Source organism: Mustela putorius, unplaced genomic scaffold, assembly GCF_011764305.1.
Source record: "Mustela putorius furo isolate JIRA1106 unplaced genomic scaffold, ASM1176430v1.1 tig00003962_pilon_pilon_pilon, whole genome shotgun sequence".
Taxonomy (NCBI): Eukaryota; Metazoa; Chordata; class Mammalia; order Carnivora; family Mustelidae; genus Mustela; species Mustela putorius.
This window is the reverse complement of record NW_025422106.1, coordinates 652,472-675,460: the sequence shown is the minus strand read 5'-3', so window position 1 is coordinate 675,460 and position 22,989 is coordinate 652,472. Positions and strand designations below refer to the sequence as shown.

At 50.9% G+C, this 22,989-nt stretch overlaps 1 protein-coding gene and 1 non-coding gene across 12 annotated transcripts in view; both read right to left on the bottom strand.

Annotated features, from left to right (window-relative positions):
• Positions 1 to 831: 831 nt before the first annotated feature.
• MED24 (mediator complex subunit 24) overlaps positions 832 to 22,989 on the bottom strand; it is a 33,341-nt gene continuing 11,183 nt past the window's right edge. For 6 of the 11 annotated variants that reach the window (XM_045070250.1, XM_045070249.1, XM_045070251.1 and 3 more), the window contains 24 exons: positions 14,779 to 14,817; positions 14,354 to 14,427; positions 13,766 to 13,998; positions 13,564 to 13,620; positions 12,008 to 12,119; positions 11,700 to 11,850; positions 11,275 to 11,388; positions 10,682 to 10,729; positions 10,193 to 10,275; positions 9,840 to 9,926; positions 9,278 to 9,389; positions 8,651 to 8,793; positions 7,961 to 7,998; positions 7,439 to 7,521; positions 6,913 to 7,091; positions 6,697 to 6,796; positions 6,204 to 6,379; positions 4,036 to 4,300; positions 3,610 to 3,791; positions 3,363 to 3,453; positions 2,935 to 3,034; positions 1,979 to 2,059; positions 1,492 to 1,640; positions 832 to 1,334 (listed from right to left, as the gene is read on the bottom strand). In XM_045070250.1, the coding sequence (XP_044926185.1) occupies positions 1,218 to 1,334; positions 1,492 to 1,640; positions 1,979 to 2,059; positions 2,935 to 3,034; positions 3,363 to 3,453; positions 3,610 to 3,791; positions 4,036 to 4,300; positions 6,204 to 6,379; positions 6,697 to 6,796; positions 6,913 to 7,091; positions 7,439 to 7,521; positions 7,961 to 7,998; positions 8,651 to 8,793; positions 9,278 to 9,389; positions 9,840 to 9,926; positions 10,193 to 10,275; positions 10,682 to 10,729; positions 11,275 to 11,388; positions 11,700 to 11,850; positions 12,008 to 12,119; positions 13,564 to 13,620; positions 13,766 to 13,998; positions 14,354 to 14,427; positions 14,779 to 14,817 (2,814 nt within the window). In that variant the 3' untranslated portion in view covers positions 832 to 1,217. Of the gene's footprint in view, positions 1,335 to 1,491; positions 1,641 to 1,978; positions 2,060 to 2,934; positions 3,035 to 3,362; positions 3,454 to 3,609; positions 3,792 to 4,035; positions 4,301 to 6,203; positions 6,380 to 6,696; positions 6,797 to 6,912; positions 7,092 to 7,438; positions 7,522 to 7,960; positions 7,999 to 8,650; positions 8,794 to 9,277; positions 9,390 to 9,839; positions 9,927 to 10,192; positions 10,276 to 10,681; positions 10,730 to 11,274; positions 11,389 to 11,699; positions 11,851 to 12,007; positions 12,120 to 13,563; positions 13,621 to 13,765; positions 13,999 to 14,353; positions 14,428 to 14,778; positions 14,818 to 22,989 lie in introns of those variants that run through there. The other 5 variants (XM_004764622.3, XM_013062540.2, XM_004764624.3 and 2 more) reach the window with 5 other exon arrangements.
• On the bottom strand, positions 7,600 to 7,703 carry LOC123389202. The gene has a single exon (XR_006603801.1). It is a non-coding gene; the product is annotated as a small nucleolar RNA SNORD124 (small nucleolar RNA).

Genomic DNA, 22,989 nt, shown 5'->3' with positions numbered 1-22,989 from the left:
CCGCGCTCTCCCGCTGGTCTGGCCTCAGGGGCCGAGCCTGAGCTCCCAGGGACGGCAGACAGGTGTGGGCGGCAGACAGGTGTGGGCGAGAGAGAAGCAGAGCACAGAGAGCTGCTTCACACCACAGGCCAGAAGTATTCCTCTCCTTGTCCTCAGCCTAAGATGCACCAGTAGCTCCAGGGTGCCTCCACCAGACCCGGGAAAGTCCAGATGGCCCGCCGGTCTCCAGTCCAGCTCTCAAGGCTTCCCCTGAGCTCCTCAGGCCCTCCCACTTTCCCCCTCCATCTGGTTCCTTAGAGAGGAAGGTCTGGCTGAGAGGACCAGAATCCCCAGCTGCGTGGCTCAGAGCTGCCCACCCCCCCGACCCCCCGCCCCATGGTTCTGAAGAAGCTGGGGCTTGGAGATGTGTGAAGACAAGCAAGGGTTAAACCGATCCTGCCCCTCATCGCCCAGTCCTCTTCTGGAGACAGGTCAGACTGGGCCAGTCAGGCTCTGAGTGGGGTTGGGTCTAGTGGGACAGTGTCAGGACAGCCTACCCTACCCCAGCACCAGCAGGGCCTTTTGCCAAAACCTCTCCCTCCCTTCTTGGAGTCAAGTCTGACTTTGGGGTGTGGGGGTAGGCGGCGCGTGCAGTGTTGAGCCCTTACTGCCTGGTGCGGGTCTGAGGAGGGGAAGTGCTTTCCCTGCTGAGTAGACAGACACAGGAACCTGAGCCCAGCCCTCCTCAGCCACAGGACCGAGCCTCTTCCTTGGCCAAGCACACGGCCTTCCAAAGAGAAGATGTTCCCTGCCTCCATGGGACTCAGGCACTCACACCACTTGGGACTCACACAGGGACCCACAAAGATCTTTATTTACAAATGAGCTGAGAGAAACTTCCCTCATGTGTTACAAAAATATAAATATACACACTCTGCACCTGCAAAGTTCCCAGAGGTACATCTACTGTCGGAAGGGGGAGGGGTGTGGAGTGCTGAGGGCCCTGGGCTAACAGCCAGGCTGCACACAGTCCTTAATGCTGGCAGCGGGCAGAGGAAATTATGAAAGAAACTGGGAGACGTCTTAGAGGTCAGATGTCAGGATAGGGGAATAATCTGGAAATGACATAGGGCTCTTACATCACGTGGATATGAGCAATGCTGTCTCATCTTTCCTCCCTCGTGAGGCGCCTGGGGCTGTGGTCCCCCACACGGCCCTTGTGGCCACCCCCCAGCCTGTCAGAGCGCAGCAATGGCCTTGGCAGCCACCTGGCGGCCCAGGGACAGACTGAGGTCCGTGATGGCCAGAACCACCTTGGGGCTGGACATGGCTGACACCTTCACCAGTTCCGATACCTGCCGCAGACAGACAAATGGCCGCTTGCAGGGGCTGCCTGCTGGGGGCCACCAGGTCCCGCAAGGAGGGAGGCCCTCCTACTCTGAGGGCTGCCCCCGCACCCAGGCCCCGCTAAGTCCTGCCGCCCCCACCTAAGCCTGGGGGTGAAGCACTCACGGTGGTGAAGGGCATGAACTGCAGGATGCTGCCTCGGCTGCCCTGCTCCAGGCAATCCACACACTCCTCCATGAACCACTGCACAAACTGAGTGTGCGGGCCCGCAGTCCGTGAGCCCAGGATGGACGAGATGAGCAGGAAGAGGTTGGCTGCGCAGAAGCAGAATGGGGGGAGAGGGAGCACTCCGTGAGAAGAGTCTGAGAAGACGTTAGGCTGGGAGGTGGTGGCACCGAAAAGTGAAAAGAAAGAAGCCCTTAGAGTGCCCCTCAAATTGGGGGTGGGGGGTCAAAAAGAGGAAGTGTGAAAGGAAAGCAAGCAGGGGTGGGGAGAGGGAACCGACTGGAGCCTGGGGGCGACAGGAAGGCCAGTGGCTGGAGAGATGGAGGAACGAGACAGGGACACTAACGGGTGAAGGGGCACCAGGAGGTCCTCCTCTGGCTGGCAAGGCCTCAGCCCCCGGGGGGCCGGTGGGCAGTAGGGGACTCACCCAGGACTCGGTTCAGCGGGTCTCTCATGTTAACCGTGTGCAGCTGGGAGGCTGACAGGGAGCTGCTCATGGAGCGGTCGGCTGTGGGGTCAAGTGGAGGGAGCCTGAGGCAAAGGTCCCCTACCTTCAAAACCCACTTCCCAGGGGACGCCCTCACCCGTCAGGTGTGGAGGGTCAGCCCAGGGAAGGTCCCGGATCCAGAGTCACAGATCTCAGTGGGAGATGAGAGAGAACACTTGGTGAGCACTGCCAGGCGCCAATCTGTGGGCTACACACAGATCAGGCCGTGCAACCCTTACACCCCAACTTCATGGACAAAGAAACCGAGATCGGATTTGCTGAGTAATCAGCCAAAGGTTATAAGGTCTGTGGGTGCCAGACATAGCATCTCTCCTCTATTCAACTGCACAGCTGGCACTTTAATGCCTAAAAGGCCTCAGAGAAACTTCTAGACTCAAGAGAAATTTCTGGAAACAGGAAAAATTAAATGCCACAGAAGAAGCCCTTGGCAGGGAGAGGTAATGACAGCAAGAGGAGCCAGAGGTGCTCTTCAAGCAGGAAGAGTGGGAAGCAGTTCCAGCCCCCAGCCTCAGGGCCTGTTTCAGTGGAAGGAAGGCCAGAGCTGGTGAGTCAAAAGCACAGACTGTGCCAGAGGTAGTGAACTCACTTGTGGTGAGTAAAGGGGAGGGAAGGGACAATGGTGTGTCCGGGGTTGGGCTGTGGTCTGGACGGAAGAGCTTCGGTCTTTGGGGGGAGGTCCTCAGCAACCTCTCTAGCCTCTCCGCAGGCAGAAAACAGAGCAGTGGGGGGGAGGGGGGGAAACGGGACAAACTCCCAGCGCACTGTCTCCAACCAGCAAAGATGCCCGCGGCCAGGTTCTATACCAAGCAGCTCTCCCAGGCGGGAGTGAGTTCCCAGGAAAGGAGGAGCCCACCCAGCCCAGTCTGCATGCTCACTGGGACTCGAGAGGATGTTGGCATCTTCCTCATTGGAGCTCAGCAGTCGCATCAGCTTTGAGGGCTGCATGTCATCCAAGGGGAAGAGACTGATATAATCCTGGAGAGCAAGAGAGGCACTATTACTGACGCCTACGCCCCCAAATCTCCCATTATCAGGGAAGAGAGCTGGAGCTCAGACGGAAGTGGGGAAGAGTCAGCTCCCCACAGGCCTCAGTGGGCATCTCCAGTAAGCCCAGCTTCCCCCACCCACCCACAACCCCAGTGAGAGACCCCCTCACACGGTCACCCCTGGAGATGCTCAGCCAGGGGAGCCCCAACACAGCCATCCAGGGGCGGGGCCGCTGCCTGGGAAGGAATCTCTGACCCCAAAAGCCTCAGGAAATGTCTGTTGAGCACATGAACAAGTGAACGAAGGGGTCTCCTACCTCAATGTCTTCACGGTGTCTCTTCTTTTGGCGGGAGGACGCCTGTCCCTTATGGGAGGAATAGGAACTCAGGGCACACCAGACGGCTAGCCTGGCAAAGGGTTCCAGGGAAAGAGGGTCAAGTCAGAGGGCCCCAGAGAGGCCCTGGCAGACAGGGCGTCCCCACAGCCCAGCCTCCCTGGGCGGCCCGAGGTGAGGGGCAGCCAGCCGTGCGCCGTGGGGACCCAAGGCTCCGAGAGAACCCTACTTGGCCAGCGCAGTGCCGGGGGGGTCCATGAGGCTGTGCCACTTGGAGGAATCGGTGAGCAGCCCCGGCAGGATGTGGCCCAGCAGGACCAGGGTCACCTGCTGCATGTCCAGACAGAAGATAGAGTAGAGCAGCTCCACCGCCCGCAGCGTGTGCTCCTTCCGCGTCTCCTTCAGCAGCTCCTGGACGGCAGGGCGGGGCGATTCAGGAGCTGAGGGCTCCTGCCACGGGCTTCCCGGGGCTCCATCCCTCACTCTGAACAGCCTCTGGCCAGCGCTCCCAGAGCAGGCGGCTCCCCTCAGAGTCCAGGAGCTCCAAGACCGAGCCCTGCGGACCAGGCTAGGGGTATTTTCTCAGTTGTCTCCCTGAGTCTGAGGAGATCCACCCCCCAGCCTGGGTCCGGGTGGGGGTCTGGCCCCTAGGTACCTTAATGAGGTTGTTGCAGAACCAGTAGACACCTCCCATGTGCAGCAGGGTGTCAAAGATGTGGATGGAGCGGCTGTCCACCCACCCCTTCTCCAGCACCTTGGCGAATATGTCCGTCAGCACCTCCTTGATGGGTCGCTTGGGGGGCAGCAGGTTCCAGTAGGGCATTGTGTCCACACCCGTGGACGGGAACTTGATCTGGGTGGCCGTCTGCTGCAGCACGTCAGCACACATGTGCTCCAGAATTGAGCTCATGATCACCACCCTAGGGGATGGGGACAGGACCTGCTGTTCGGGTTCAGGCCCCATCAGGTTCAAGAGTGCAGCAAACACCCAGGTCAGACCTTTCCCAGGACTCGAGTTACGGAAATTTTCCTGGGGAATTAACCCCGTTCTTCACAGAGGGAGGAAACAAAAGGAAGTCACAAGACCCTAGCAGACGTGACCCTACCAGTCCTGCTTCTGGTAGGCCTCTCACCTGCTGGGCACAAAGCCTAAGCCGAGGTAGCAATTTGCTCTCCTCCCCTAGGTTACTTCAACAATATGTTCATATTTTCTCTCTCACTGTCTCCAACTTCCCCCCATTCCCCAGACCTGAGCCCTGCCAATCCCTGGACGTAAATAAATATAATCACTTCCCTCTGGGCTGAGTGCTAGGGGGGGTCCCCGCCCAGCCCTGGCCTCTTCCCAAAGTAAACTGTTACTTCCAGGACAGGGGCCCAAGGGCTGCCCCACAAGACTCTTCCCGGCCTTTGATAGCTGGGCAAATATAAAGCGTATATCCAGGAATTTTCTCATGAGCAGTCTTTGACGGAGTTAGCACTCAGATCCGGGTGTGAGTGCTCACTGTTCCTGGAACGCTGGGTGGCTCTGGGAAAGCTGCTGTGACTTTCAGTGCCAGTTTTCCCACCTGCACGAGTACCCCCAGATTCCCCACTATTCCTCACCCCGGGAGGAGTCAGGGAGCTTAGCACGGGTTCTGTCATAGCCAACCCTCCATTACTTGTGGGAAGAAGGATTTGAGGGAAGAAGGGAGAAGGAGGTGAGGAAAAAGGTCACAGCCTCACAGACCCTCTCCAACCATATCTCAGCACAATGGGCCCCCTTCTCCCCTCTAAGGCACCTCGATGGCTACCCAATGCGTCCTCTGGCCTAGCTCACTGGTCGCGCGCATGCCCACTGCATGGCAGCGCTATTCACAGCAGCCAAGAGGGAGAAACCACCCAAGTGTCCATCCACCGAGGAATGGATAATGCGGCGCATATGTACAACGGAGTATTATTCTGAAGGGGATTCTGACCCAGGTTATGACATGGATGAATCCTGGGAACATCACGCGAAGTGAAACACACCAGGCACAGCAAGACAAACACTATAGGATTCCACTTGTGTGGGCTACCTAAAGCAATCAAATTCACAGAAGCAGAAAGCAGAATGGTGGTTACCAGAAGCTAAGGGAGGGGGAAAAAAACGGGTGAGTTGTTACTTAATAGGTACAAAGTCTCAGATTTACAAGATGAAAAGGTTCTGGAGATCTGTTTCACAATGAAGTGAACACCTCATGCCTCTGAACTATATACTGAACTAAGATAGTAAATGCTATGTATTTTTTTTTTTAACCAGAATTTAAAAAAGAAAATTAATGGACGGGGGAACGAACCAATACCATTGAACTCAACATAGATGAAGCCGCCAGGGAGGTCTGCCAAGCCTCTGAAAAGCCAAGGCAGCAAAATGTCACAAAGGAGAGGCAGGTGGGAGGATGACCGGGGAGGGGGTGGTGGTGGTGGTGGTGATTAGGCCCCTGGGTCATAGCTCTACGGATGGGCTCCTAGTGCCTAGACCAAGCCACAGCGGAGACAACCACTTTGTTCTCCTGGTAAGCTAGTTCTTTGGAACTTGGGCTCTCTGAAGACCGGAATCATAGCAATTTGGGGTCTGTGCTTCTGGGACATAGCAGGTGTTGGGTCATAAACATTCCTGGCACAGAGACACACACTCAGTGTCGCCGAGTCAGTGCACAAACATGGAAATGAGACTGCGAGTGAGTGAGCAAGAGGCCCGTTTGGGGACATTAAGAACAGAGGGAGATACTGGCTACTGGAGGTGCTGCCTTCTCACGGCAGATCGACAATGGTCCAGGAGGGAGGGCACGAGGGGCTACTGACCTCTCATTGTAGAACTGCAGCGTGTTCTCACTGTACAGCGGCCCTGCCAGCTGGCGGATCATCTGCAGCGACTTCTCGCGCTCATCCAGCCCCAGCATCCGCACGTGGGCCACAAGCCAAGCCACAGCACACACTGCCAGACTGCACACCTTCCCCTTGATGTTATCTGTGATTTTCTGGGGGAGGGGAAGGGGTGACTGAGGCCACTATCGCCCCCTCCCTGACCATCACTTTCCCTGGCCTCCGTGGGCAGCTAAGTTTAGCAGGTGGAGTCCTGGACCACATCCCCCACCTATTCTCACCACAAATATGCTCTTCCCCAAGTTACCTGGGTGGGAGGGAGTAGCTAAGCCTATGATTACAAGGAAGATCAACATCCAAGCATGAGCTCCTAGATTAAAGGGTCTTCTTGTTCTTAAAAAGTATACCAAGCTACCGAACACTGGCTCTGTGTTTCAGGGAAGAGAGAAGGCTGCTGGAAAGGTGGGGCTACCTGGATGGATTCGAAGGCCAGCACCCCATTCTCCCAGGCATTGAGGATCTCCAAGATGGCTGCTGAAATGCTGAGACAGGCTTCGTGCCACTTCATCTGCCTATGAGGGGGTGGGGGTGGGAGAAAGTTCACCATGGGGGAGTGTGGGATGGGCTGAGGGAGAAGGTCTTAGCCTGCCCCCACCACCACCCTTGGAGCGGGCACCGGGCCACTGACACCAACTTCATCTCCGAGGAGTTGTTGAGCAAGGCCACCAAGGACTCCACTTTGGTGGAGTCAGGCCAGAAGCAGGGGTGGTCAGGGTTCAGGATTTTGCCCTCCTCGGGCATGCAAGTCTGCATCCACGTCTCAAAGAAGGGCACCTGTGCTCCTGTGCTTGACTCGGACAGAATCACCTAGGAAAGGAAGGAGCGTCAGCAGCCAATGCCCTGTGCCTCAGTTTCCTGTCCCATTGCCTTTACTTTCCAGCTGGAAGAACTGAAGACAAACTGGTCAAAAGGAAAAAGACAGGGGCTATGCTGCCACCTAGTGGTGAGTGTGGATGTGACCCATGGGGCACCCATGGACCTGCCGGCGGTGGGAGCACCTGCCGGCGGTGGGGGCACCTGCGTTCTACAGCCAGACTAAGTAGCTTGGGAGACCGCGGTGGGGGTGTGTGCATCAAGTTATTGGTCATTTCCTTCCCCTTCTTCCCACCCCTAATCCTGGTACCCCTAAACCTGAGTGGTCTCCTCTCACTCACCTCTGAACCATAGGTCTGAGCCACGTGGCACAACATGAGAAAGGAGATGTCGAAGAGCAAGGCGCGAACGGAGGCTGCTTTGGCTACAGAGAACAAGAAGGCTGACCCCACAGCTCCGAACAGGGCCCAGAGCCCTGGTCTGAATCGGGAGGGGATCAGGATTTGCCTCAAGGAAGGTCAGTGACCAAGTGGCTCCTTCAAAGCTCTGAAGCTCAGAATCCTTTTCTTGAGTTGCAATTAGAACATCATCCCTTCCTTGGAATCAAAGACTCCTGATACCCAACTTCTTCCCGGTAGCCAACCAAATCATAAAGGGGGAGGGCAAGAGACAGAGGTGGTTTGGGAAGAATCCTTTTCCTAGCATTCCCCTCTTTCAAGGCTCCCCAAAAGCTTCAGTCAGTCATTACTTAGGAGAGAAAACAGCCTCCCAGGAGAAGCAATGGCCCTTCTGCCCTCCCCTGTTCTCTCTCCCCACCACACCTCCCACAGTGCTGAGTCTAGGGGTGCACAGAGCTGACTTACCGAGTTCTTCATTGCCGTGTGTTGTGAATTCATTCAAACTGGGGAAAGAAAAGAGGTCACAGCTAGCAGGGCAAGAGGTCAGGGGGCTATACCTGTCCAGAAAGGCAGTCACTAGAGTCTGAATTAAAGGTTAAACTTAAAAAGCACACCACCGCTACACAGAAAAAAACAGTTTTTAAAAGATTTCCAAGGCAGGGCGCCTGGCTGGCTCGGTCAGTAGAGTATATTACTCTTGGTCTCAGGGCTATGAGTTTGAGCCCCATGATGGGTGTAGATATTACTTTAAAATCTTTAAAAAACATATATATATATATATATATATATATATACACACATTCCAAGACCCAGAGAAAGGCTCACTGGATGGAACAAAGTTCTTTATATCAAATTCCAGGTCAAACAAAAAAGTCAACAGTGTTTAAGAGCCCCTTATTAACAACTGGGCGCACCCAAATCCCTCCATCATTCAATGCCTCTCATCTCATCAAACACCTCCACTTCATGCTCAGCTGCAAAGAAAAAAGGGCTTGACATCCAGGGACCTGGCCCTTCCCCCAGCGTCTCCAAGTGGGATCCTCTGGTTTGGTCTGGGCATCTCCAGGGAGACCCAGACCTCAATGCCTTGCCCCATTCTGCTACCTCCCCCTTCAGGCCTGCCTCCCTGACGCTGGCCAGGGCTGACTTCCTTACTTGATGAATTTCCGGGCGAAGGATTTAAGCTTCCCAGTGGCGGCGGCAGCGGCCAGCAGCAGATCCAGACTCTTCCCAGACAGCATGTGGCCCAGGACTCCTAGCAGGCCCTCTGGGGACTTGGAGTGGTCTGCATCCATCGTCTGGGGACATGACAGGAAATCAAGTCCTGAAGAGCAACTGAAGACCTCCCCAGATACAGCCTAACCGCAGCTTCCCTCTCTGCACGTCTCCATTAAATGGCATACCACAACCTGCAATTCATTCCACATCTTTCTGACTCCAATCTGGAAAACAATTCCATCAATCTATCCTCGCTCTCTGATCCATCCTTCGTAATTAAACTGTGATCGCGGCAGTGAGAGTGGGGAGGGTGAGAGTCTCCACTGCTTCTGCGGGAGCAGGTGAAAGGCCCTACCACAGGACCTGCCTTCCAAGTAATGCTCAACAAATATGAGTTTTCAATGGCGGCTTCCTTGCCTTGCCTGTTTCTCTACTTCCAAAGTAACCTCATACAAAAGCCAGAAGACAAAGAGCTCTATGGCCTCGATTTATTTCTCTGGAAGTAGAGCCAAAAGAGGAAAAAAGGAAGAGATGAGCCTGGAGGCAAGGGAAGGGCACACGCACCTTGAGGATATTTGTGACAGTGGGCTCTGCCCGGAGGATGAGCCCAGGATTGGGCTGGATGTTGGCATTTTCTCCTGATTTCAGCTGGGGTGCATGCTCCCGGTCTGCTGCGCTGTGGCCACGAGCCATTGGCCAAGAGAAGAGAAAAGACACAGAGATTAGTTCCTGACGTGCTCCCTGGTCCAGCTCCAGAAGCAGAGGCCAGGGAGGAAGGGTGGGGCACACGGCAGAACCTCGGGGTTGGGGTGATGTTTATGAAAGCACACCCACTCTTCCAACTGCTTCAGTCTGTCACTGATCATTACCTCAATTTTGAAAGTCCACTTGAGATTAAAAGAAGATTTAGGATTTTTACTTTGCTCACAAAAGAGGGTGGGAATTCAAGGGTAGCACCCAAGGGTGCAGAACCCTGGTGGGCAGAAACCAGTGTCTGCTGCTCCTGGTAACCCTAGGCCTGGCCCCAGGCACCTGGACAGGGGGGAAGGCACCCAGTGGTCCACACCGGACGCGAGGGAAGGAGGGCAAGCGGTGCCTCGGCCAGCCCAAGGGAGCTCACGCTTACCGCTTGGCCATGAGGTTGGTTACACTGGCTTCAGACAGAAGCCCCTGCTTGCTACATTCTTGGAGTAGGAATTTTGTACAGTCACAGCTGTGAGGGAAAAAGATAATGAGGGGTCGGGGCACACGGCAGGGATTCCTGAGGAGTGGGACAATAGGCCCCTACATGGTGTCCTCCCTCCTTCAGGACAGAAGAATGCTTTGAGTGCCTGAGGGATGGGAGACGGGCTGCTGCCTCCTGCCCCTGCCAAGGGGAATGAACCAGGGGCCCGTCCGCTGAGGGCCGTCTAGCACAGAGGAGCAGGGGGAGAGCCCAGAGCACCTTCCAGTAGGAGCGGGTGAGCAGGGGAGTCGTACTTGCAGCGCTGGTCAGCTTTGTCCAGCAAGGGTGTGAGCTTCAGTAGGAACTCGAAAGCACAGCTGACGTCCTCGGTAAAATCCTGCAAAGAGCCAGGAGTGACCATCTGGCTTCTAGGCCCTCCGCTCCACCCACAGCTTGTGATGCAGGCTCACGGGGACACCCCGCTGGATATAAAGTGCGACAAGCCGGTCACAGCCACCACCAGCTTGCAGTGACAGGACAGGGAGGAGTGTAGAGGACCAGTGCTCTACGCTGGCCCTGGGCACCCAGGGCACCTCACACCCCGTGTGGCCTGGCCGCCTCCATGTGGAGAGCAGGGGCGCGTATGGACGCACGCAGATGCTCAGGCGCGCTCATGCCTCCAGCCTGCCCCTGGGTGCAAGACACCAATCAGACCCTTCCCTTGACCCCGTTTCTCCCGTGCCCTCGTGGAAAGAAGGATTCACCAACTCCCACGCCCCCCTCATCTCATTTCTCCAACTTACCTTGTCCCCGTGACAGTATTTCTTTAACTTCACCAACACCTGTGGGATCTAGAGAGTGAGGCAAGAGAAGAAACAGGAAGATCGATTTCTTCTTTTTCCCCCAGAACCGAAGGCATCCCCTCCATCTCCCTGCTCTGAGCAAAGACAGGAAGGAACCCTTCCACCCCAGAAAGGACAGCACTCTGGGGCCAAATCAGAAAGCTGGCAGGCCTCCAAGTGTCCGGTGCCTGATGCCTACAGGCGAAAGGGACCCCTCACTTCTGCTGGTTCCACAAGCAATCGCCATAAGCCCTGGGAACCCTGATTCAAGGACCGGGGCCACTTCTCTTGGCCCATAACTGCCCTGTGCCAGTCTGGCTGATGACAGAGCTAAACGGCACCTGTGTGCTCAGAGATGGCAGGCGCCTGCCAAGTCGGCTAAATATAGCTCTGGGACTTTCAGAGAAAAGACTCGATGGGAACTTGCGCTGGGGACCTGGCAGGTGGCGGACAATGCCAGTGGGGAGAAATGCAGGACGAAGATCCTGGGTGTCGCTGCTTTTCCTGAGAACCATTTCTAGACTGGGCGCTCTGTTGCCCCACGTCCCAGGTACCTTGAGGAAGGTGAAAGCTGTCCACTTGAGCTCCTCTGTACCCTCGGGAGACTCGATGAGCCCCACGAAGCAAGCCTTCCAGATTTCCAGGACAAAAAGTGGGGTGGGAATATGCTGTGGGATGATGCGAGAGTGAAGCCTAAGAGGGCGCCCATCCCCCTTCATCTTCTGAAGGCCCCAGGGTGGGGGCAAGGTGGGGGCTGGTCAGGCGAGCTCAGAGGCCATGCAGGACAGGTGCTGCCCCACTCCAGGGTGAGGAGTAAGGATGTCATGTGAAATGCTAGCAACATGCACAACAGGGATGTGCTTTCCGCCGTGAGTCAGGAGAAACCCCCTTTCTCCTAGGAAGTACCAGAAGACTCCTCTCCACAGCCCCACGTAGCCAGCCCACCATGTGGACAGAGCAGCAGCTCTGGGCCGCCCACCTGCATGCGCTTCACCATCATCAGCTGTTCCACCAGGGGCTGTGTCTCGCCTGTCAGGTTCATGGTGCCCTCGAGCAGGACCACCGCATGGACTGTGGGGTAGCCCGTCTTGTGCAGCTGCTCCGAGTGTACAGCCAGCATCGTGGGGATGCTGAAGGGAACAGATACACAGGGCACAGTGTAGGGAGCCAGGAAGAGACAGAGGGTAGGTGAGAGCAGAGGGGTGGAGGCCAGGGGCCACAACTCCCCACCCACACCCTGGGCCTTTCCTCTCTCCCTCCACCCTGAAGAGCCTGGAAGCCCGGTACCTCCTAATAAGCGTGCCACATTGCTCAGCCTGGCTCCGGAGCTGGGGGTTGCTGAGACTGGCCAGGATCTCCCCAAGCTTCAAGAGAGAATGCTCAATGGCAGTCCAGGAGGCTGGTGGAGGAAAGGCAGACCCACGATGGGAAACAGAGGAGAGGAAGACACTGGCCCTGAGCTCTTCAACTTTGGCCCCACTGGGCCCTCAAAACCACATACGGAGGCTTCCCCTGAGGATGACATGGAGGCCAGGGGCCTGAGGGCAGCATGCACTGTTTCTAGAAGGGGGGTGAGCACCAACAGTGAATACCCTAGAAACCATCCCCAGAGGCCTGCCTTCTAGCGGGGGATGCAAAAGCAGCCGAACTGAGAGCCTAGGTACAGCCTAACATAGGCAGTGGCAGAGAGAGGCACAGTGGGGTTCCAGTGGCTGGAAAAGGAGGTGGCCCCAAATCGCATCAGGGGTGGCCACCCTTGCAAGTGGGCCCCACTTTCTACTGCCGTTGAGCTAGATCCCTCACCAGCCCTCCTGGGCTACCCCCTGCCTCGTCCTGCCGAGGCCTCTGCTCTCACTGCCCAGCCCCTCTGCAGGTGCCCCCGCCTGGGCCAGCACCATCTCTCAAACTCACTCTCCTCAAGCCTTTGGTCAAGCCCAGATCCTTCTGACAACTCACCCAGCTGGTCCAACCCACTGACCTCTCCTCCCAAATGCTTGAGCTCATGGTCTATACTGCATTAATTCACACTTAATTATGTGTCACTTGTCCTAGTTACAACTCCAGAGGGTCAAATGATGGATACTGGCACCAACTAGCCCGTTAGCCTCCATGTGGCATGGGGAAACAAAAAGATAAGACCTGAGATCCATTAAAATTAAGTTAAATATTCATTCACTTTTCAAGCCACTAAACATTTATCAAGGGCTCAAGATAGGTAAGACACTGTCAACACAGCCCGTTTTCATGGAGGGGTCATCTCCCTGAACTTTCTGACAGGCAACAAAACACACTTTGAGAACCAACAAATATATAAATCCTAATAATAAATTCTCTAAACGGGTCCTGAAGATCTGGGTGTGACCCACTCTAGCATTCTTGTTACTGGAGAATAAGAGATCCTTAGGTGGTCTCAAGCCACTACAAGACTGTGGCCTTGGGCCCCACATCCAGAAACACCAAAGTCTCCCCTCCCACCAGGTGATCTGTCTCCTCTCAGGCTCTGGAGGGTTCCATTATTTCACATCTGCGCTTGAGTCAAGAGGTGCATGATCCAACAGGCCTGAGAGCAGACAGGTACCGTGTTTAAAGGGCCATGTTAGGCAACACTCGAACACAAGAGTCATGTGCTTTCAGATGAGTAGTGTGGAGACAAACACAAGGATGGATGGTGTGCTTCTCTTGTCCTCTAATTTCTTCCGTATATTACATACTGGCCTTGCTCCCCACTAGCATGTATGCTTGTTGAGGGCAGGGACCCTGCCACATGCTCCTTTGGTAGCCCCCCACCCCCCGCCCCCAGCACCTGGCACAGTGCTGGGCATACAATAATGCTCAGTAAATACCTGTTGGTTGATTGGCTCGGGTGCCACCCTGCCCAAGTCCCTGGGATGTATGCAATGCTTATGGGGAGAAAAAAAAGGAAGTGGGATGATTTCAGATCCTCCTGGAAAGAAGTGGGATGGCATCCTGCCTCTCCCCTCTCAATTAAAGAACCAGCTATGGGAACAGTGGCAGGTGGGGCACAGGGGAACCAAGGGGACATACAGGCCTCCTCTAGTTTGGCGATGTGGAGCAGGGCCCGATTCTTGGTGCTGCTGAGGGTCTTCTCCAGGCGCAGCAGGCACATGGCAAGCTGCTTCTCCCCCGCTGCTGGAGTGCCAGCCTCCAGCCCCTCTCGGAGCCGCTCCGCAGAGGCTGCAGTGCAGCGCAGCAGCCAGTGGAGGGCGCTGAGAAGGGCCCGGCACAGCCCGATGCACTCCTCGGCTTTGCCATGACAGCTACCGGGAAAGGATGCAAAATCTGTCTTGGCTCCAAAGGCTGAAATATGACCCACACCAATGTTCCCCAGAGTGCCTGGCACACCCCTACTAGGGAAGAGAGCTGGGAAGCTAGCAAAGTTCTAGGGAAGACAGCCCTGTAGGCATCCACTGGACAAGATTTCAAATGAGCCGCTCCAAAGAAAGAAAAGGCCTTTTGTCCTAGGGCATTAAGTAGAAAAGGAGCAGGATGGGTGGGTGCGGACGGGCAAGTGGGAAGAAGTGCGAGACCCCATCAAGCTGGTGTCAGTCTGTGGGCTAGGAACTTCTCCCTGACACTAAGATAATGCTGGAAGATTCTGAGCCCGGCCGTTACCTCAGTCGGTCACAAAACATGTCCATGATATCCAGCAAAGCCTGGACACACAAGTCCCGGGAAAAGTCATCAAACTGTGGAAAGAACAGCAACAATGCTACAGAACATCTCAGTCAACCCTGGTCTCACACATGAGGCAGATGGCATATTCAGGATGCCTGCTCCTCTATCCTCCAACCTCAGGTTTCAGACTCAGCATTCTTTCAACATCAGAAAGCGACTCCTAATTGCCAGCCCCCACTTCCCGGGATCCCCCTCCCTCCAATGGAACGCGGCAATGCCAGCTAGAGGCACCATGTGCTGCCAGTCCAGTCTGAGCTCGCACCATGTGCTGCCAGTCCAGTCAAGGAGGCGGGGTCCCTTCTGGGACTACCATCTCTCCGCCTCCTGCCCTCCACCTAGCTCGTGAGTGGCTGCGGTCATACCTTACTGATAGCTGTGAGGACAGAGGAGTAGGACACCATCTAGAGGGAAAGAAGAAAGATGAAGTTCAGACTACGGTCACACAGCTGACAGGATCGAATACTGACACTTATTAAAGTTTCTGCAGCTCTCAAAAACCTCAACTCCTTCAAGAGGCCTTCCTCAACCCACCGAAAAAGAGGCACTGTCCCTATTCCTGCTTCTATCAGATTCACATCATCAGCATACGCCCACTGAGAAAATGAGGGTGGGCACTCAAAGGTGCCAAGTTCCATGTTCCCAGGCCATTAACTGTCCACTATATAGAAGGTTCAAGTGACTGCTAGTAAGCAGAAGAACGGACAAGAATGCAGTTATGTTATTTTACTCCTACAAGTTCTATAAATGATACTTTTATTTGGACAAGAAATGGAGACGAACAAACATCCCCTGCAATGAACAGGTAGCACCTAGACCCTGAAAAAGGGAATTTCATTCTACACACTCTTAACTGGTTCTCTAGGACTTATTGTCCAGGACTCCTCCAGGACACCTTCTCTGATCAATCCCAACCCCCCACCCAAAGCTGAAATTCTCTCCCGTGTGCTCCAAGTAACCCCCTTATACCCATTATGCCACAGTGGGTACCTATGGCACCCACCAAACTAGGAGCTCCTTGAGGACAAGGATGCTTTTACTCAGTGACCACGATGGACTTGCTGAAAATGTCTGTAGAATGAGTAAGGAAAGACACATCCCGGATCAGCATTTCTCGAAGTAGCTTCCAAGGTTGCACTGTTCGATAGGGAAGCCATTAGCCACATGTGGCTGTTTAAATTTAAATTAAATAAAACTGAAAATGCAGTTCCTTAGTCAGATTAGCCACATCACCAGTGCTCAACAGGTACATGTGGCTCGTGGTGACTGGACTGGCTGGCAAGATATTGACTGTTTCTGTGATTGTAGCAACTTCTACTGCGTGATGGTATTCTGAAGATTCCCCAAGATATTACAAAATCTTAACACACACACACACACACACACACAGAGCTTCTGTGTGATATGAATTCTGAGAAACCGTAAAATAAATAAAGTTTTCTTTACTATAGGGTATCTCTAAATCATAATACGAATGTATACAGTGAGAATCTCTAAGATAAATGGAGGCAAAGTAAGCAATACTTCCCAAGCTTATTTGACCAAACGAAATCCTACCTGAACTGCGAGCTCCCTGGGAACAGAAATAGAGGTGAATTTCTATCTGTTTCTCTAGAACCTAGCCTGGGCCTAGCACATAGTAGGTCTTCAGCAAGTCTTTATTGCTTTGATGGATTGATGAATTAGATTGATGAATTCTCAGAACTAGCATTCTGAAAAAAATTGTACTTTAAAAATACATCTCTTTTATTAAAACCTCTTCATCACCATCATAAGAATGGAGATGTAGTTCAAAAGAAATAACTAATGTGTCCTGAATGAAATAAAACCTACAGAAAGTCTTCTGCCACTTTTTAAAAAATAGCTACAGCATGCTGATAAAATAGGAATAATACTTTAGAAAGTAGTTACATTTATATACTCAACATCAGTGGCAAAATACACCAAAATAAAAAAGCAGAATACAATGATAGAAACTGTCAGGAAAATCACCAGCCTCGTGGGTTGTCTTCCCTAGAGGAATAGAGATTTCCAAAAATTTAAGGAGAAAGTGAAGTCAGCCTCAATGGCCTTAGTATGGTGAATTTCGCATGCATGGCAATGCCTTCTGTGTACAATTTCTCCATCATATGAACAGAGTGCTCTCTGTTCAGACACCTTTAACTACTATTCTCGAACAAACAAGAACAAAACACACACAGGACTTAAATATACAATTAGTGTTCAGCGCTGCTCTCAGTAAGATGTTCTGTGAAGCCATAGCTGGTGTCTGATGGTGATCAAGAAAGTTGGGAGCCTGCCTGGGCAGGATGACCATAACGTTCCAGGCAGAGTGTTTGTTTATTTATAACTGATGTCCCCATAGCAAGAGCTTGGCAGGGAACTGAACCTTGTTGGATACCAACCTGAAGGGGGAGCTGGATGTTCCCTCTGAAACTGACCCCAAACTACAAGAGAACCACCCCCTACCCCAATTCTGTATGTTCTGAGGGACGCTGTATTTTCTAATGTATTTATGGTCTCCAAATTCAGAATTTCGTCCTGTAAGTTTGTGCTAACAGTATCAATAAAGCACAGCTACTCTTGAGACCTAAAAATCCTTTCCACACGGTGAACTCTAAACTGTTTCCCACAGCAGGACTGAACCTATTTCACGCTTAATATATCTATCAAAATAGGAGTTCTCAGCTACCATCAGCCCCTGTGTGGCCCACTGCGCACCTGGCTAGCCCAGACGGACCTGGGGCTCCCTCCTCTCCTCTGCTCGATATTCCACACCCCCAACTACTCCTAAGTGCCCTCCATGTGCACAGCAATGGACCAAAGAGCCTCTTAACTCTGAAGGAAGAAGCAGTGCCTAATTCTGCATAGCATTTTACAAGTATGGAAGCTCCCGCATGGGCATTTACTTCCGTTCTTCCGCCTTGCTCTCTCCCTCTTGCCTTCCCATGGGTGTTTACACATCTCAAGAGTCTTCCACCTTTTAAAGAACTTCCCGCAAGACACCCCCGCCCTCCACTTCCAATTAACCACCACGCTCTCTCTGCTGCTCTCAGAGACATGCATTCTGAGCACTGGTCTCTATCTTCTTGCCTTCTGTTCACAACTCTGCCCACTCCAGTCACTTGTGTCCCTACCTCTGCAGGCATCTCCTCAGGAAGCTCATCAACAAACTGCTTGTTAAGCCCCACTGGTACTTCTCAGTTCCGATCTCATGGACCTCTCCGCAGCACCCAACACCAGGGAACACTTCCGCCTTCTTCACAGTCCTCTCCTCCCTTGGCTACCCTCGATACCACTCTCTCTTACTCTTCTTCCCACCTGAATGCCCTCTTCTTTGCAGACCTGTATGAGGAATCCTTTCCCTGCATGTGACTGGTTCCTCGGGGATTTGGTTTGGGTCTTTTTTTTTTTTTTTGCTCACTCCCCACCCTCTCTGGGGACTCTCGTCCACGCCCACAGCTTCAATCACCATCTGCAGTTGACAACTCTGAAATTAACAATGCCAGTCTAGGCCTCTTCTTCTAAGTTCCGGATATGTATGTTCAACTACCTACCAAGTGTCTTCTCTTTGGTAGCTCACACAGGCACCTTATTTAATAAGGCCAAAATCAGGGGCACCTGGGTGGCTCAGTTGGTTGTGTGTCCGACTCTTGATTTCAGTTCAGATCATGATCTCACGGCCATGGGACTTGGCCCTCACTGGGCTCCATGCTCAGCTGGGAGTCTGCTTGAGATTCTCTCTACTTCTCCCTCTGCCCCTCCCCCTGCTCGTGTTCTAGCTCTCTCTCTAAAATAAATAAATCTTTAAAACTACATGTTTAAAAAAAAAAGAACACTATTTAAAAGAAAAAAAAAAAGGCCAGGGGCACCTGAGTGGTGCAGCTGGTTGAGTGTCTGACTCTTGGTTTCAGCTCAGATCATGATCTCAGCCCTATGTCAGGCTCCACGCTGAGTGTGGAGTCAGTTTGGAACTTTCTCTCCCTCTCTCTCTCTGCTCCTCCCCACCATGCTTGCTCACTCTCTCAAATACATAAATAAATCTTAAAAAAAAAAAAAAAAAAAAAAAAAAAAACAGCCAAAATCAATGTCCTCTCCACCCATCAGCTGTACCCCAACTCTAACAATGGCCCTACTCTTCTATTGTGTCCTTATGATCCCATCAGCCATGATCTCATCCTCTCTCTCATGCCCCTCATCACCAAACCCTCTCGTTTGCCACCTCCTGGATGGTTCTTGAATTTATCTTCTTCTTTGCTGCCACTTCCTGTGCTTGTGCTAATATCATCTTTTACCTGAATTACTGCAACAGCCTAAATCAGGGATTGGAAAACCATGGCTCACAAGCCAAACTGGACCCATTATCTTTTTTGTAAATAAAGTTTCATCAGGGGATGCCTGGGTGGCTCAGTCCGTCAAGCATCTGCCTTCCACTCAGGTCATGATTCTGGTCCTAGGACTGAGGCCCATGTTGGACTCCTTGCTTAGTGAGCAGTCTGCTTCTCCCCTCCTTCTTCCCCTCCCCCTGCTTCTCTCTCTCTCTCTCTCTCTTTCTCTCACTTACTTTCAATCTCTCAAATAAATAAAATCTTTAAAAATAATAATAAAGTTTCATCAGAACACAGGCATGTCCATTTACTTATATACTATCTATATCTGCTTTCAAACTATAATGACAGAATAATAGTGACAGAAACCACATGGCCTGCAAAGTGGAAAGTATTTACTATCTAATCCTTGGCAAAAAAAGAAGGGAAAAAAAAGCCTGGGGTTCGAGGCTGGCTCAGTAGAAGAGCATGTGACTCTTCATCTCAGAGTCATGAGTCTGAGCCCCAGGATGGTGTAGAGATGACTTAAACAAATAAATAAACTTAAAAAATATACATATGCTGGGGCGTCTGGGTGGCTCAGTGGGTTAAGCCTCTGCGTTCGGCTCAGGTCATGATCTCAGGGTCCTGGGATGGAGCCCCGCATCGGGCTCTCTGCTCGGCAGGGAGCCTGCTTCCCCCCTCTCTCTGCCTGCCTCTCTGCCTACTTGCGATCTCTGTCTGTCAAATAAATAATAAATAAAATCTTAAAAAAAATAGTAAGTGCAGCAAAAAATAAAAAATATACATATGCCTGGTGAAATGGTCTCCCTACCTTCTGTCTCACCTCCAACTCATTACTTTTTTTTATTTCTTTATAAAGAATCTTTTTTTTTTTTAAGATTTTATTTATTTGACAGACAGAGATCACAAGTAGGTGAAGAGGCAGGCAGAGAGAAAGAGGAGGAAGCAGGCTCCCCACAGAGCAAAGAGCCTGATGCAGAGCTTGATCCCAGGAGCCCACGAGCCCCTCTCCAACTCGTTCTTAAAACTACCACCAGAGTGATCACCAAAGTGATCTTTCTAAAATTAATCCCAAATTCCCCAAATCCATAGAGTCAAGGAAATCTCCATCAAAATACAATTGGAGGGGCGCCTGGGTGGCTCAGTGGGTTAAAGCCTCTGCCTTCAGCTCAGGTCACGGTCCCAGAGTCCTGGGATCGAGCCCCGAATCAAGCTCTCTGCTCAGCAGGGAGCCTGCTTCCCTTCCTCTCCCTCTGCCTGCTTCTCTGCCTACTTGTGATCTCTGTCAAATAAGTAAATAAATAAGTGATCTTAAAAAAAATACAATTGGATTTTTAAAAAATAATTTAACAAGTTGATTTTAAAATTTGGAAAATGTGTGAAAACAGTCAAGACATTTTTGAAAAATAAAACAACTAAGCAAAGACTTACCTAACCAGACATCAAACATACTGTAAAGGTTTAGTAATAAAACAATAAAGTACTAGTGCAAGCAGAGACAAATATATCAATGAACTAAACTAAAATATCAAGAAATAGACCTTTGTCTGTAAGAGAATTTAGGATATGGATGAATGGCCTATTCAATAAAGGCAGTTGAGCCAACTGTCCATCTGTTTGGAGAAATAAATAAATTTGGATCTCTTCCTCACACCACAATAAATTCTAAGTGGATCAAACAAAATAAATACACAAAATAAAAGTGAAGTGTTGGCAGAAATAGGAGAAGAACATATTTTGATCCTTGGAGCAGGGAAGCCTTTAAGCAAGAGAAAGCCATATAGGCAAAATGGTTAAAACTGTTAAAACTGTTACAACAAAAATATTAAAAATTTCTGCCTGCTAAGAAAGTAAAAGCAGGTGTGCCTAGGTGGCTCAGTAGGTTAAGCGTCTGCCTTTGGCTCAGGTCATGATCACAGGGTCCTGGGATCCAACCCTGAGTGTCAGGCTCAGCAGGGAGTCTGCTTCTCCCTCTCCCTCTGCCTGCCACTTCCCCTGCTTGCGTGTGTGCGCTCTCGCTCTCTCTCTCTCTCTCTCTGTCAAATGAATTAAATCTTTTTAAAAACAAAAAAAAAAATGAAAACCAAAAAGTTAAAAAAAAAGTGATAGAAAATTTCACAGATAAGGATTACAAGATCAATTATATTAAGACACTTAAAAGTCAGTAAGAATTCTTCTTGGGGTGATAAAAATGTTCTCAATTGCCTATGGTAGTAGTTGCATAACTCTGAAAATACTACAAATCAGTAAATTGTATACTTTAAATGGGTAAATTGTATAGTATGTGATTTATATCTCAATAAAGCTTTTACAATAAAAAAAAAAAGAAAGAAAAATGGGCAACTGATATGTGTAAGCCATTCCCAGAGATATACAGAGAGCCAATAAACATATTAAAAAAATGCTCAACTTCACAGTTATGGAAATACAAATTATAATGTGATGTAATTTTTTGCTTTCTGGAAAGGAATTTTAAAAAATTCTATCCAACATTAGAAAGGTGTTGAGAAACACTGTCAAACACTATGGACGGGGGATGCCTGGGTGGCTCAGTCGGTTAAGTGTCTGCCTTTGGCTCAGGTCATGATCCCAGAGTCCTGGGATCGAGTTCTGCATCGGGCTCCCTGCTCGATGGTGAGCCTGTTTCTCTCTCTCCCTCTGCCTGCCTCTCTGCCTACTTGTGCTCTCTCTCGGTGTGTCAAATAAATAAATAAAATCTTTAAAAAAACAAAAAAAAACCCACTATGGATGGGGTATAAACTAATACCATCCTTCCTAGAGGGCAAATTGCAGGATGTACTATAATTGAATATGGGGGATTTTTTTTCTTTTCCTTCCTTCCTTCCTTTCTTTTTAGAGAAGGAAGAAGGGAGGAGGGAAGGGCAGAGGGAGAAGGAGAGAGAATCTTAAGCAGGCTCCACACCCAGCATGGAGCCTGACTCAGGGCACAATCTCACAAACCTGAGATCATGACGTGGGCCAAAACTGAATCAGATGCTTAACTGACTGAGCCACCCAGGCACCCTGAATATGTGGGAATTCTTTAAACTAGCAATTCCATTTCTAGATATCTATCCTAGGGAAACAGTCCCAGAAGTGTAGACAAGTAAGTATAAGAATGTTCAATGAGGGGTGCCTGGGTGATTAGGTCAGTTAAATGTCTAATTTGGGCCAGGTCATGTTCTCAGGGTCCTGGGACTGAATTCCAAATCAGGAATCCCCGCTCAAGCAGGAAGTCTGTCCCTCTGCCCCTCCCTACCCTCGCTCATGCTCTCTCTCTCCCCCTCTCTCAAATAAATAAATAAAATATTTTTTAAAAAAAGAAAGTTCAATGAAACAATGAGTATAACAGTAAAAAATTAAAAACCTGTATTACAGTACACACAAAACATTATGCAGCAGTAAAAGAATAATGTAGATGAGTATGTGCTCACATGGAAAGCATACATAAGCTAAGAGGAAAAAGGAAGTACAAGAACTACATGCTGCCTGAGGGTTACTACTCAGCAATCTAAAAAGAATGAACTGATGACATGCACAGCCACACAGATAAAACGTTTATTTTTTGGGACGCCTGGGTGGCTCAGGCGTTTAAGTCACTGCCTTCAGCTCAGGTCATGATCTCAGGATCCTGGGATCGGGCCCCACATCGGGCTCTCTGTTCAGCGGGGAACCTGCTTCCTCCCCTCCCTCTCTGCCTGCCTCTCTGCCTACTCGTGATCTCTCTGTCAAATACATAAACGAAATCTTAAAAAAAAATTTTTTTTAAGACGTATTTATTTATTTATTTATTTGAGCGAGAGAGAATGAAAGCACAGAGGGGAGGGGCTGAAAGAGAGATGGTCCCAAGCAGACTCTGCACTGAACAGAGAGCCTGACGCGGGGCTCCATCTCACAACCCTGAGACCATGACCTGGGCCAAAACCAAGAGTCAGATGCCCAACCGACTGCGCCACCCAGGTGCCCCTCAAAGACATTTATGGAAAACAAAAGAAGACAGAGTATAGAGTGTTTGCTATACAGTTCCATTTCAGTGAGTTCCAAATATAAACAAGACTAATCTACAGTGACAGAAAACATTTAGTGGTTGTAGGAGGATGGGATAGAAAAGAACTTTCTGGGAAAACAGAAATGTTCTGTATCTTATTTTGAATGTTAGTGACATGGGTATATACAATTGCTAAAACTCAGTGAATTCGTCTTAAGATCTGCATTTTTTTTTTTAAGATTTTATTTATTTATTTG